The 13598-nt window shown below is 44.6% G+C and overlaps 1 protein-coding gene across 4 annotated transcripts in view; it reads right to left on the bottom strand.

The window, feature by feature from the left end:
• Positions 1-495: 495 nt before the first annotated feature.
• The window catches only part of NEURL1 (neuralized E3 ubiquitin protein ligase 1), a 459730-nt gene continuing 446627 nt past the window's right edge, over positions 496-13598 (bottom strand). For all 4 annotated transcript variants that reach the window (XM_029610300.1, XM_029610303.1, XM_029610302.1 and 1 more), the window contains 2 exons: positions 6912-7061; positions 496-5932 (listed from right to left, as the gene is read on the bottom strand). In XM_029610300.1, coding sequence (XP_029466160.1) covers positions 5691-5932; positions 6912-7061 — 392 coding nt within the window. In that variant the 3' untranslated portion in view covers positions 496-5690. The remainder of the gene's footprint in view (positions 5933-6911; positions 7062-13598) is intronic.

Raw genomic sequence — 13598 nt, 5'->3', positions numbered from 1 at the left:
CGCGGAGGCACAGTGAGCGGCTAACGCAGGACGTGCCTGCGTGTGCACGGTAATGCCAGGTTCCCGAGCCAGCCGTTCGCTCGCGCGTGCCCTTGCCCTTCTGACAGTCAGCTGCCCAGCGGCCCGCCCGGCTCCCGGCAGGCCAGGACAGTGAAGCAGCGAGCGGCAGCAGGGAGAAACCTGCTCCACGGCAGCCCGCACCACAGACATGGCAGGAATCAGTAAACCATGGGGTATCCTGGTGGAGGCCCTGTCCACCTGCCATTTCAGCTAGTGTACATTGATTTATGCATTTTTTTAGGACATGGCGGTAAATGTATGCGAGCTGGTCAGACCCGTCATTAGCCAAACAAGGCGGCTCCTTGCGTTTTTCCATTTCATATTCCTGTACGGGTTTTTTTTTTTCCTCTCTGTATACAAAGCCTGCAGGAGGAAGATGGGGGTGGGGGTAACACGTTGGAACGAAACATAAAATATAATGGGTCCACCAACATGTGGGATATCGAAATCAATTTTATTTGCAATCACATTATATTATTTGTCACAACGTAGAGTAAATTTCAACAGAAAAGAAAACATTCAAAATAAATAAAGGAAATGAAACGAAACTGCCTCCACTGACACAGTTCCTCAATTATTCAGAGATCATAGGAATAAAATAAGAAACGTCTTCTTTTGCTACTGAGCTTGATTTTCAGCTTTTTAAAAAAAAAAACAAACGTAACCCAGGGGGCAGAGAGGAAGAAGCCCCCAGCACTGGTAGAGTTTGGTCCACAGTAGAAGAGAAACACAACTATTCACAGACCCTGAAAACGCTTTGATTTAAAAGGCTGAAAGCAGAGAGAGAGAGAATGCACTCCAGCAAACATCTTTTATCCATTTTTGACCATAGACATCTATCACAATAATTTCTATTTACTACCCTGTATAATGAAAAGCAAACAGCAGAATACAAAACACAGCATCCTTGAACTTAGCAGAACAATGCATCACCTGCCTAGGTGCTCTCTACAGCTTTTCAGGCTGCATCCTTTCCTGGGATTTATGTTGTTTTCTGTCTCCGTTTTGTGAGCCAAACCACAGAGCAGTATCTGGGATGGTAAGGAGTCGCCAAGGGGAGGGGGGGGATGGGGATACTGTCAGTAATTGCATCCTCTTCCCTTCTCCTGCGCCCTCCGACATCTTATTGTATCTTCAAATGATTTGTCCAATACAGACAGAACGACATTCAGTTACATACAAAACACAAATCAACACGATTCTGACGTAAATGGGGCATTTGGCGGGTGGTACAGCATTAAATTGGGAATAGGAAATAAAAGATGATGATGCCCCCTCCAAACGCCACCACCACTTCATAAGGCTGCTAAAGAAAAAAAAAGAAAAGATCTACATACTTCACCATATGCCGTCATCTTTGGGTACATTCTCATTTTTACAATCATGACATTAGCATAAGCATTCTGCTAAGAATATTCCGTCTGTAGGAAACCACATGGCGATTCTGTGCTTGCCTGTCATGGTAAGAGGCTCGTTCACAAATGTTACATTCTGTAGGTAATATATACCACAAAACGAGATCGGCAAGGTAGCCAGTAAAAGGAGAGACTGGCCACGGCGTCCTGTCTTGCGTACTGTGCGCCACTTTTTGGCATCTGATACAATACTAGCGTACATTAAATTTGCATTTTCCTGATTGTCTTCTCTCTGAATTTTCAGGTCCCATAACATAATTTTTCTCTTTGCTGGTGATACATTTTTACAGTAAAGCTTGGTAAATAGGAAAATTGAAAAGGTATAAACATTTAAGAAAACAGCAATTAGACAATTAACAAAAGAGAAGGCATCTCCAGTTCTTCCGAGGAAGTGTGCTACATTTTCTCGTGGGTGCCACCCACAGCCCCCTTGCGGCTGTGTGTGTTAAAAATGCTCTTGAAGCTGTGAAGCGACTTCCAATGGATGAACCTGCAACTACGAGAAGACGGCAGCGGGTCAGGCCCGGGCCGGAAGGATACCTAAGGTGCAGGAGGGCCCAAGCAAGTCTTCCATCTAACATGGCCACTGTGCGGCACCAGACACCCAAGCATGAGTTTTCTTTCCAATGGCGCCCAACGTGTCACACTGCAGCTTTTGATTCCCCCTCAGCCACCGAGCCCGAGGATCCTTTTTTTTTGTTTGTTTTTGTCCGCCGCTGGGGGCCACTTTGTGTAATTTTCAGGTGGAAAAAGAAAATAGAAAACAAATGCACGTGAGCACCATAAATAAATCACCACAAGTAAGCATCATCTGATCTCAGTTTTTCCCGAGGGATCAGACAGATACTGCCCTGACCCGTGTACAAACAGTACAATACAAGTAGTGAGTGATCCTGCACATTTCTCATACCCAAATCAAACGGCTTCCCTCCTTCCACCCCAGGTGCTCCTTGAGACCTCCACGGCGTGGCATCAGAGAGCAGGCAGGGATGATACTCCTCTTGGTGAGAGTATCAGATGTAAAAGTATAGTAGTTTTCTCCCTGCTAAAACAGCCTTAGCTGTTTGTTTTTTTTTCAATGGCTAAGATAAACTGCACTTTGTTTAAAACATCCGTGGGGATCCACTGCTTTTTGTGACGTATGGTTTTACAGGACATCGTGGGAGACAAGGAGAACCGAAATGCATGTTTTGGGTAGATTGTCTTGCCAGAAGACAGCACAAAATAGTGCTTCCCTGCCAGCAGCGACGAAGTTGAAATGCAGAGGATCGTTACTGAGGTTCAGCATTGTTGCAGGCTCTCAGAAAAGTCTGGTTTGAGGTTTCAGGTGACTTTGGGAAAACCTGCCAGTGTTCAGAAGAGTTGTGAAACTGTAACTGCTCAGTCCTGTTTCCCCCATCAATGCATTCTTCTTTCCATTAACTTAACCCAAACCATTTTGCTCCATGATTGTCAACCGAGAGGTGAGGGTTTAGCGGGCTAGACGCTGGTAAACCTGAAAGATGTGTAGCTCACAAAATAATAATTTGGAAAACAAAGTAATCTATCCTTCACTTTTCTATCCCTTCTATAGTAGTTGGAACAATACCCTGAAACATTTGTATTTTGTCAGTGAGCGGGTTTCAATGTCCAGTGCAGCTGGAAGCTGGCCTGACAGTGCTAATTGTTCTGGGCCCAGTTACATTATTACCCATGATGCACCAATTAGAAAGTGCGAATCCTCCATGCAGAGGTTCGTGGGTTCGGCTGCTGGCTTTAGTTCTTCTATTCCCTGCATCAGCTGGGGCTGGGGATTGCCGTGAAGGTGACATTCACAGGCCCCCCCCCCCTCGGGGAGAGCGAGGCAGGGAGAGACTCGCAGTCCTCGTGCAACACCGATACCCTCGAAGTTCGGATTCAGAGCCCGCGACTGCAGAGATCCGGAAGGAGCCCTGGTGCGTCCTTCCGGCAGCCAAGAACGGTCGCTGTAATGTCTGAACTAAATCAAGTTGGGTGGGGTTACGAAATAAAGATTCTCCAGGTAGTTACGAAGGAAGGCTGATGCCACCATATCCTGGCCCTGCTTCCGACCGAGCTGGAAAAAAAGTGTGAATCCTCCATCCAAATTTCATGTTTGTGGGATTGAAAATGAAGCGAAGTGCTCGTGCATGTATTCGCTATTGCACTAGGAGGCTACTAGCAGTGTACGTTCACTCGATGAGGCCCACGGCCATTTTTTTATGTGACAGGAAGGTACTCAAATAAATTCAGATAACATTTACTATAAAAAGTATCTTGGAGGCAAACTCTTCCAGCCGAATGGCTTGATGTAAGGACAGGGTTTATCCAGAACTGCGCATCACGTCTTTTCCCTCCCACCTCCTCCTCCCAAAACCAACACCTGATAATACATGCATTACTGGAGTTTCAGACTGCTACCTATATATATATATATATATATATATATATGATAGCATGAGATGATTGTGGCTTGATACAGAGCTATCTAAAAACAGCAGTTCTAATAATGCACAGTGATACACTGTCATATTATTCTAGATCACAGTCTAACAAATCATATACCATACACACAAATTAGTTAACATACTAAAAACAAACCTTACTTCATTTAAAAGTGGTGACATTAACTTTAAGCTTTTATAGAATTGGAACAGCAACAGAGAAATCTACTTTTTTTTTTTTTTTAACTGCTGGCAATATTAAGACACACAAAAATATTTTCTTAAGAATAAACAATTTTTTTTTCTAAACATTCATTTCTTGTGGATAAATTCTACTTGTTAATTTTTACATTAGGAAAAAAAAAAAAGAGAATTTCACACTATCAAAATAGCTCTATTCTATATTTCTATAGGACAGAAGTTTAATTTAAAAAAACAACACTTGGGCAGAGATGACTCAAAGATTTCCTCCACTGCAAAAAGTACTCCATTTGAAATATCCTTTTTTTTTTTTTTTATAATAGGAGAAACCACCGGTGCAAATGTAGGGGCACTTTCTGCACTGGAATGAAACTTTTATCAGCCCCCTCGGCCTACCGGTACACGTTCTTCTGCAACATTTCCAGAAGTATTGGTGCACGCTGCCGACGTAGCAAAGAGGCTTGGGAGGAAGAAAAGTCTGAAAGATTTAACGCTGCAGACTGCCATCATGCAGCAGATCCTCTGTGAAACATTTCTACGTTGGCAGTGCCTGAGTGGGTTTGGTGGGGTGGGGGGGGGGGGGGGAAGGGAGAAGGGAAATACCGAGGCAGGACGGGATCTGGCTATTGTGAAAGGAACGGTTAAACTGAGTGCCCAACCAGGCCCCCCCTCTATGCAGAAATGCACATGAGAGCTAACCCGGCAGGCATTCGGCTATCGTACGCCACACAGCCCAAGCCCTGTCCACGCTATGCCATTTAAAAATTGGGATAATTTTCTTTATTAAAGAAATATGAGGGGGAATAATCTGATTCAAATTGAGCATCTGATAAAGTTTACAGACTGTTTGAGCATCTTCAAATCCGAGAGACTTGGACAGAGAGACTAAAAGAAAAATCTCCCCCCAAACTTCGAGAGGCTTTGTTTGTTGAGCTTGGCAGCTTTTTGCCAGATGCTTGCAACACGCAGTGAAATTGAATTTCATGTTCGCTTTAAAAAAAAAAAAAAAACCCAAAAAAAAACCAACTTTCTTCCTTTCAATAAACATATTAAAAAATAACAGAAGATTAACGATACACAACCGGCATGGACAACTGCAAGGGATGGATAAGACGTAGCTTGCCAGCCGGAGTTCAGACACCACTTTCATCTCACTTCTTTTTTAACTTCTACTTTTTGCAATAACTTTCTTCCCACTTTCACTAGCCCTCTTCTCCTGAGCACTTCCAAAATATTCAGGTCCATCATTTGCATTCTTTACTTTACACTATTTTTTTTTTACTGCCCCCAAAAGTCGTGCATCTGCGTTTTTCCGAGCAGCAGAGAAAGCTGCTGAGCTCTGACTTGGTTTCCACAAAGAAAGAAAACGAAAAGAAGGTCTGGCTTAACTCTTCTGACTCCTGTTTGCCATCCTGAAGTCCGTGGTGAACAATCGGGGGACTGGTGGCATGATTGTGAAGCATTGCTTCGTAGACTTGTGAAGGAGCTTTGCCGCTGGATTGCGGTGGATCGGATGATTGAAAGTCTTCTCCTGTCAGGGTAAAGTCTGCTTTCCTGCAAAAAAAGCTGACTTCTAAGAACTACGGTATGTTTTGATAATGTCCTTGATGGCTCGTCTACAGATCGGGCAACAGGCGTTGGCCATTTTCTTGAGTTTCAGGCCACAGATATAGCAGAGGCACATGTGTCCACAGGAGTAAATGACAGTGTCTACCATATTCTCATAGCAGATTGTGCACTCATCGTTCCAGGAGCCCGAGACTGACGGAGTGATGGGTGACTCCGGCAGGCTCCCAGGGGAGTTCGGAGCGGTTCCTGTAAAACGGAATAAACATTTTTAGAATTGATATAAATATTGAGCACAAATGATACTGAACATAGGTTGAGAGGCATGCAGAAAATATTAGCGCTTTAAAACAGAATTATTAGGTCTAGTTTTTTTTTTCTGGGATTTACAGCATTTATCGTGGAGAAGAACATTCTGGACAATTCAATGCTGCTGCTTCTGTGGCTGCACACTGACTGCTCCTCGTGGTGACATCCATGGGCAATAACCCCAGCGATTTTAGTGCGGATTACGAGAGACTCCGGGAAAACTGCCAAGCGTACCATTTTCCTACTTTAGACTGAAGATCACTATTTTGAACAACTTAAAAAAAAATAACTGGCTAAATTAAGTTGAAATACCTTGTGCTTTAGGGCAAATATGTTTTTTCTTTTTTTTTTTAAATATTAATTTTATTGATTGTTTTTCACATTATTCACAAAGCAAATTTTGCTACAGAAACAAAAGTGAGATTTCACAGAAAATACCAAAATACAACAACAACAAAAAAAAAAGGACATATAGCACAATCTCACTTATCATTAGTCCACAAAATAGACGGGGAAAGAGAAGGAACTAACAGGAGAATATAAGAAATTGGCATCAAAGCATGGACAATCCTGATATTCTCATAACGAATCAGTTAACATCTGCCCAGGCCATCACCGGTGTGGAAGTGGAGAGCTTTTTTTTTAGCATCAAAGAAAAAACCAAAATGTAATTGATCGGGTGCAAAGAAAGCATAACTAACAGTGTTATACTTCACCAAACATTTGCAGGCATAATGCAAAACAAATGAAGCCCCGATTTTTTTTTTGTTCCTTTAAGTGACAGAACACGATTCTGGATTGCCTACGTCGGGAGTGCCCATGACGAAAGTAAAACAGAGTTCTGGCGCGGTCTGCGGGAGATTCCCGGGCAGACGTAAACCGTACAGAAAAACGGCGACAAGAAAAAGCGATGCCTTACCGCTGACAGAGCTGCAGAGGGGCGCAGAGCCGCAGGCATTCGGTATCAGGTCCGAACCGTCGAGACAAAGCGTTGTAGGGGTGTTGGGAGTCGAGTTTGGGGAGCTGGGAACGGAGGGGCCCCGGGGATCAGACAATAATAAGGTGGAACCTGGGAAAAGAAAAAAAACAAAAGAAGACAAGGTAATATCAATAAAAATGTACCTGTTTCAAATAGGCGGCAGGCATTGACCTGCGTTAAGCCACTTCCTGGGCTCAGCGTCCCCCGAGGACTCCCTGTAATTCTTTGCATTGCAATATGCCGCTACGTATGCCGCTTTCAGCCCTGGAGGTGGCTGCCCCATACTGTTATTTGTCTTCCTGTTAGCGTGGTGCGTGTGTACAGGGCATTATACAGAGCCAGGGCTTTCTTTTTCAGGTTTCAGACGGCAGATCTTTTGGGACAGACGTATATTTGGAGGGGGGCGGCAGAGGTAATATCTCATTTTTCTTTATTTTATCTGATCGGGGAATCATTTCCTGTTTCCCTTTCCTAAGAAAAACACATTTGAAGGTTATAAGCGCCGAAAGGTCAAAAGATAGCCAGAAGACATACTGACAGATCCAGAAAGAGCCCGCAGAAATCAAACGCTATATGCTTTCATTGACCTGGAAATTATTTTGGCGAACTGCGTTTCCTCTGACAGATTTGAGAAACGCCTATTTTATTATATAATTCTGAAACTGTTTCCGTAGGAAATGTCCATTGAGTGAGCAGCCCTGTGACAGATGCTCAGGATATCACGGCACTGTCTAAAACTACTGTCAACACCGCGTAAAGGTTCCCGTGTTTTAATTCTTTCTGTAAGTTCTCGGTTATCTCGGGCCCCCAGGAGGGAAGAGAAACCTCTGCTTGCGCACACAGGAACGCGCAAAACCTGCCAGACTCGGGGCATGCTCAAAAGATAAGTAAACCACTAAAAGCTGCCAAAAGCCGACTGCTCTGTTCCCCACTCCTACGTGCCAACCTGAAACACTGGTTTTGTTTTGTTATTTTTTTTTTCTTTATATTGGCCTGGCTCCTCTTTCTCCACAGCTGAAGTTACCCAACACTGCCCCCAACCCCACTCACTGCCATTTACGACATAGGGTGGAAGGGACGAATGTCAGAGTCGAGGCCCCCAGCCCACCCAGACCTTCATTCAGAGCTACCCGGGATTTGCGGCCTGCTTAGGCCCTGCTCTCCTGCCTGTACGGCTCTGCTGCAGTCCCTTGCCAAAGCTTCCCTCAGAACCAAATGCACGCGAACAGGCACCGCTGTTGCGCGATGGCTGGGATTCCTTCCTCTCCCTCCCGGGGAACACTGCCTCTGCCTTGTTCTCGGCCCCCATGAGCAGAAGCCAGGGCTGAGGTGCAAGCAGATGTCTACAGCAAGGCCCCACACACACACACACACCCACACCCACACTCCCACTCCCACACACACACTCCCACACATCCCCATACCCACACACACTCCCACACACCCACTCCCACACACACACACACACACTCCCACACATCCCCATACCCACACACTCCCCCCCCCACACACACACTCCCACACACACACACACACACACACATCCCCATACCCACACACTCCCCCCCCCCCCCCACACACACACACAGTGCTATCACTGAGCCATCAAGCCATCTTCTAGGAGCAGAACTGTCTGGAGCTTATGGACTCAACCCCTTTCGTGCTCTCAAAGACAATTAAAAATTACCTGACCAGTGTGGCGAGCCCTTGGGATCTCCAGCAGATAAAGCCTTAGATCTAGAGCCAGGGAATAGGAATTGGAAGAGGGAGCGGGCGGTTTCCCAACGGCGTCCCCCGTGAAGCTTCTGGCCGCTCAAAGGCAGGCAGAGTGGGAGCTCAGCGGGGCATTTTTTTGTTAGCGCAGGGAAGAATTGGGGCACTTTTAGTTGTAATTTTTTTTTTAATCCCCCCACCTCTGGAGGGCCAGGCCTCAGGTCCTGGTATCACCAGGATAGGAAGGAAGCAGCATCACCTTCTCAGTCCACAACCCAGTGGATGGACAAGATGATTCTGTTTTAGTGATTTGAGAATTTTTGGTGGAGATTTTTTTTCCTTTTCTTTGGGGACAAAAGTTTGCTGCCGCCCTTCCTATCCAGGTGTGAGGAAAAGAGAAGATATTTTTTCCCTGCTGCCTGAACCTTTCATTCTGTAAGACCCCAAGTTACCATCTGGAGAGGAGAAAGAGAAGTGAGAGTATGAAGGTTTGTTCATCTAGAGACCCCCACTGGTGTCTCTACCCTGGGAGAAGAGAAGGGGACTGTGAGATTGGAAAACCGAAGCACATCGGGACATTGGGTGTTATCTGGGAAAGGATTGCTCTGCAACCAGGAGCCCAGAGCCCACCTGGGATGCCCTGAAGGGGGCAAAGGACACTTTCACAAACAGAGGAGCATTTGGGGGGAATAACTGGTACCCGTTATTTACCTTAGAGGATCTGCAGTAAAGTTTTAAGAAGGAACAACCATCAAGAGTGTGCCATCTGTTTTACCTGACGACTACACCCTTCCACAGCACATTCCCCGTGAGACAGCACCCACAGCAAGTGACACCGTCTATCCCTCGGACCCTGGAGGTCTATCCTACCTCCCATGCCCTGGGGCTGCTGGAACTGAGTGTGGCCCCTGCCTTCACGGAGAATCCCAGAGGAGGGCTTACACCAGTGAGATAGGGTGGCATTAAGAAGAAAAACTGGGAAATGATCCAGCATACCAGTACCTAAAGAGAACAGTCAGTCACTCTTGCTGCCAGCTATGCATCTGTATTCCCTTTCTGTTTGGTTGACTTTTCATTATTTTCTGGACATAGGGGGCCAATGCAATAAATTCGCGTAGAAAGCGGGTGCTGAACAGTCAGCACCCACTTTCCTAACGCGCTCCGGTGCACCATGCAATATTTAAATTTGGGGGTCGCATTAGCAAGGAGGCACTAGGGTTGCTTGCGCGACCCTAGCACATCCTTGCTAACGAGAACCCGATCGGTTTTCGCCGGGTTTATCGGCGTCTGTTTTCGTGACTCGGCCATCCGCCGGTAAGGAAAACCGACGCTGAGGGTTCAGGAAGCGAACGCTTGTCAGTCGAGCATCCATTTCCTGAATCCGACTGTCTATTTTTTTAAAAGCTTTTTTTGTTCTTGAATTTTTCATCCTACTTGGTATCACAACGATATTAAGTAGGAGGTGGTACAGAAAAGCAGTTTTTTCTGCTTTTCTGTACTTTTTTTTTTGATGCGCACGGCTATTAACGCCTGCTCCTGGCAGGCGTTAATAGATGACAGTTAAATGTGCGTCCAAGACGCACATTTTTTTTTTTGCATCGGGAGTGAATGCCTAATAGCCTCATTAACACGCGTTGGACGCGCGCTGAATATGCGCTAATCCCCTTACTGCATTAGGGGATGTGTAAACCGGCATGATGTCCACAACTAATGCCGGTATATAAAAATGTTTAAATAAATAAATAAATAAATATTCTACCCGCGTCCGACTGCGGGTTAACAGTGCGCTCGGCTCAGTGCACCGTATTGCATCGGTCCCATAGTGATGGAGGAAATCTGGCAGTAATCTGAGGTCTATTTCTTGGTAAGGAGGCAATTAAAAAAAAAAAAAGACTGCCTAGTGGATAAACAGTTGGGAGAACATTTTAGTAAAGCTTCAAATTAGTGAAATGAGAAGATCATTTTCTTAATGCCGTAAGACAATGGAATAGCAATTTACTAGGGGGTTTGTTTTTTTTTAATTCTTTCAAACAGGTACAGACTATACTGGCTTTTTCTGCCTTAGAGAAGTTCCTTTCCTGTTCTTGCCAAACTGCATTTTTCCCCACATGTAACGCGTAGATCTGATGCAACAGATGAATAAGCCTCTTTATCACAGATGCTCCGCCGTCGCTTCATTTAATGTTTGCTGGCTTTGTCTTTAAGACTGCGGCGGCACCAACTTCTAATAACAGAAAGTTCTCAAAGCGTGCACGAAACTCTAAGAAAAAAAATGGAAACCTGGGAGAAATCATTGTTCTAAACTCAGCAACACCAATAAATAGGCAAGTGTAAGGGCCTTTGTCAGAGGCCCAATATATCGTGACCCGAATGAACTGGTGCTGGCGCTTTCACAGACCTCACTGCCGACCCTGTTTTCTTCTGTTTCTGCAATAGTCAAAGCAAATAACACGAACAGAAATGTTGTCATCCCTGGTTTTTTGTCCTTTCCATATCACTCTGCATTATTTTTACTGCTGCAAAGAAAGTTCTGATAATGAAATTCAGTTTGCATGGTTTCCTGAATAATCAAATATTCCTAATTTTTATGGCTTTCATGCTCAGTTGGAGAGTGTCATGGTAATGCCACGGCCCTAGCTTTCTGCAGCGGCTCGGGGGGGTAGATTCTGCAGCCGGGACGGGGGAGATTCCGTGCAAAGTTTCCGAGACTCTGCGGCAGGTTTGCCTCATTTTGCGCATTGAATAACGCAGTTTTATTTTGCGTAACAAAAACAAAGCGGCCTTTTGAGGGTTTCGTGGCTGGAGGATCTCAGATATTGGTGTGATGGAGAGAAAGGATGTCCAGGATGTGGGGAAGAGAAGAGAAAGTTTCAAGGATAAGGTGAATTTCAAGGGAGGAAGAGGAGATTTCAGGGATAGGGACGGGAGCTGGGGAGGTGGAGCTTTTTCCGAAAGGACGGGCTCCACCTTAACCAGGGCGGAACCAGGCTGCTGGCGCTAACTTTCAAAAAGGAGACAGCACAGCTTTTAAACTGTACGATGGGGGAAAGCTGACAGTCGCTCAGAAGTGCATGGTTCAGAACGAAATGTCTTGGAAAGATACTAAGAGAACAGGGAAACTAGGGTATCCCAGTAGAGAGGTTGCAATAAGTGCTAAAGCGGACCAGGTGCTTTTAAGTAAAGAGCAGACCAAGCAGAAAGATTTCAAAGCACCCCTGACAACTGATAAGCAGGTTGTTAAGACAAACAAAAAAACATTCTTCGGATTGTCTTAATTCAAATGCTAGAAATCGAAAAAAAACCCCAAGATGGAAGACTGATACCAGGGCACAAATTATAGTGAAACGATAAGAGTAGCACTATATGTTAAAGAGGGCATTAGGATAACAGTTCTTCAGGAAACAAAATGCAATGCTGAATCTTTATGGAGAGAAATTCCAGGCGAAAAGGGGAGTAAAAATTATCAGTGGGGGTGTATTACTGTCCACCTGATCGGAATGAACAGAAACACAAAAATATGATAAAACAAATCAGCAGCACAGTAATAATGGGGATTTTCAATTACCCCAGTATGGACGGTGAATGTTACATCAGAAAACGTTAGAGAGGTGAAGTTCCTAGATGACATGAATGACTGCTTCATGGAGCAGCTGGTACAAGAACCAACAAGAGGGGAAACTATTTTAGACCCAGTCCTTAGTGGAACACAGGATTTGGTGTGAGAAGTAACAGTCTTGGAGCTTCTTGGCAACAGTGATCACATTATCATCAAATTGACTTAATAACTGGAGGGAGGACACTAAAGAAATCTACTGTGACAGCATTTAACTTTCAAAAAGGTGACTGATAAAATGAGGAAAATGGCTAGGAAATAACTGAAAGGCGCAATTTCAAATGTTAAGAGTTTAGATCAGGTATGAATGTTGTTTAAAAATAGCATCTTGAACATCTATCTGCCAAGAGCTCTACCCCTGTGAAATACAAGGCTTTCTTTGACAGATGGATGGTTTACATTATGTCCTTAAATGCGAGAGTGAGGAGTAGGTTGCTTGTGCCATAATGATGGCACCCGGACGATTCACCTCCAGGGATGGGTTGCTGCACTCATCAAGACAGGCTGAACGTGGCCTTCCTCAGGACAACGACCACTGCTCAGTGACTGGGGAAAGGGGAGGGGAAGAGGGTACTGTGGGGATTTGATAAATGTGACATGTGTTGGTTCATAATTATTAATATGAAGGGTTCTTTATTGAAAATTGAAAATAAAGATTAAAAAAACCCCAAACATCTTGGAAGCTCAGACCAGATGTATTCCACATATTAGAAAAGATGGAAGGAAGGTTAAACGACTACCGCCATGGCTGAAAGGTGAGGTGAGAGAGGCTATAATAGCTAAAAGAACATCTTTCAAGAAATGGAAAAGGGGATCTGTATGAAGAAAACAGGAAACAGCATAAGCACTGGAAAATTAGATGTGAAGCATTGATAAGAAAGGCAAAGAGAGAATTTGAAAAGAAGCTTGCTATGGAACAAAAACTGATAGGGATAGATTTTCACAGGTGTACGCATGCTTCCCGGCACACGCACATGGACACGCTGATTTTATAACATAATTAAGCTCTGGAATTCATTGCCTCAGGATGTGGTGAAAGATATTAGTGTAGCTACGTTAAAAAAAAAATTTGGACAAATTCCTGGAGAAAAAGTCCATAAACCATTATTAAGGTGGAGTTGCAGAAATCCACTGCTTATCCCTGGGATTTGCAGCTTGGAATCTCTCTACCTTTTGGGATCCTGCCAGGTAGTTGTGACCTGGCTTGGCCACTGTTAAAAACAAGGTACTGGGTTTGATGGACCTTTGGTCTTACCCAGTATGGCAAATCTTTTGTTCATACTATGAGAAGGGCGGTGAGT

This window comes from Rhinatrema bivittatum, chromosome 7 (assembly GCF_901001135.1).
Source record: "Rhinatrema bivittatum chromosome 7, aRhiBiv1.1, whole genome shotgun sequence".
NCBI classification, from domain to species: Eukaryota; Metazoa; Chordata; class Amphibia; order Gymnophiona; family Rhinatrematidae; genus Rhinatrema; species Rhinatrema bivittatum.
Note: the sequence above shows the minus strand (reverse complement) of the source record. Positions and strands in the feature narration are given on the sequence as shown.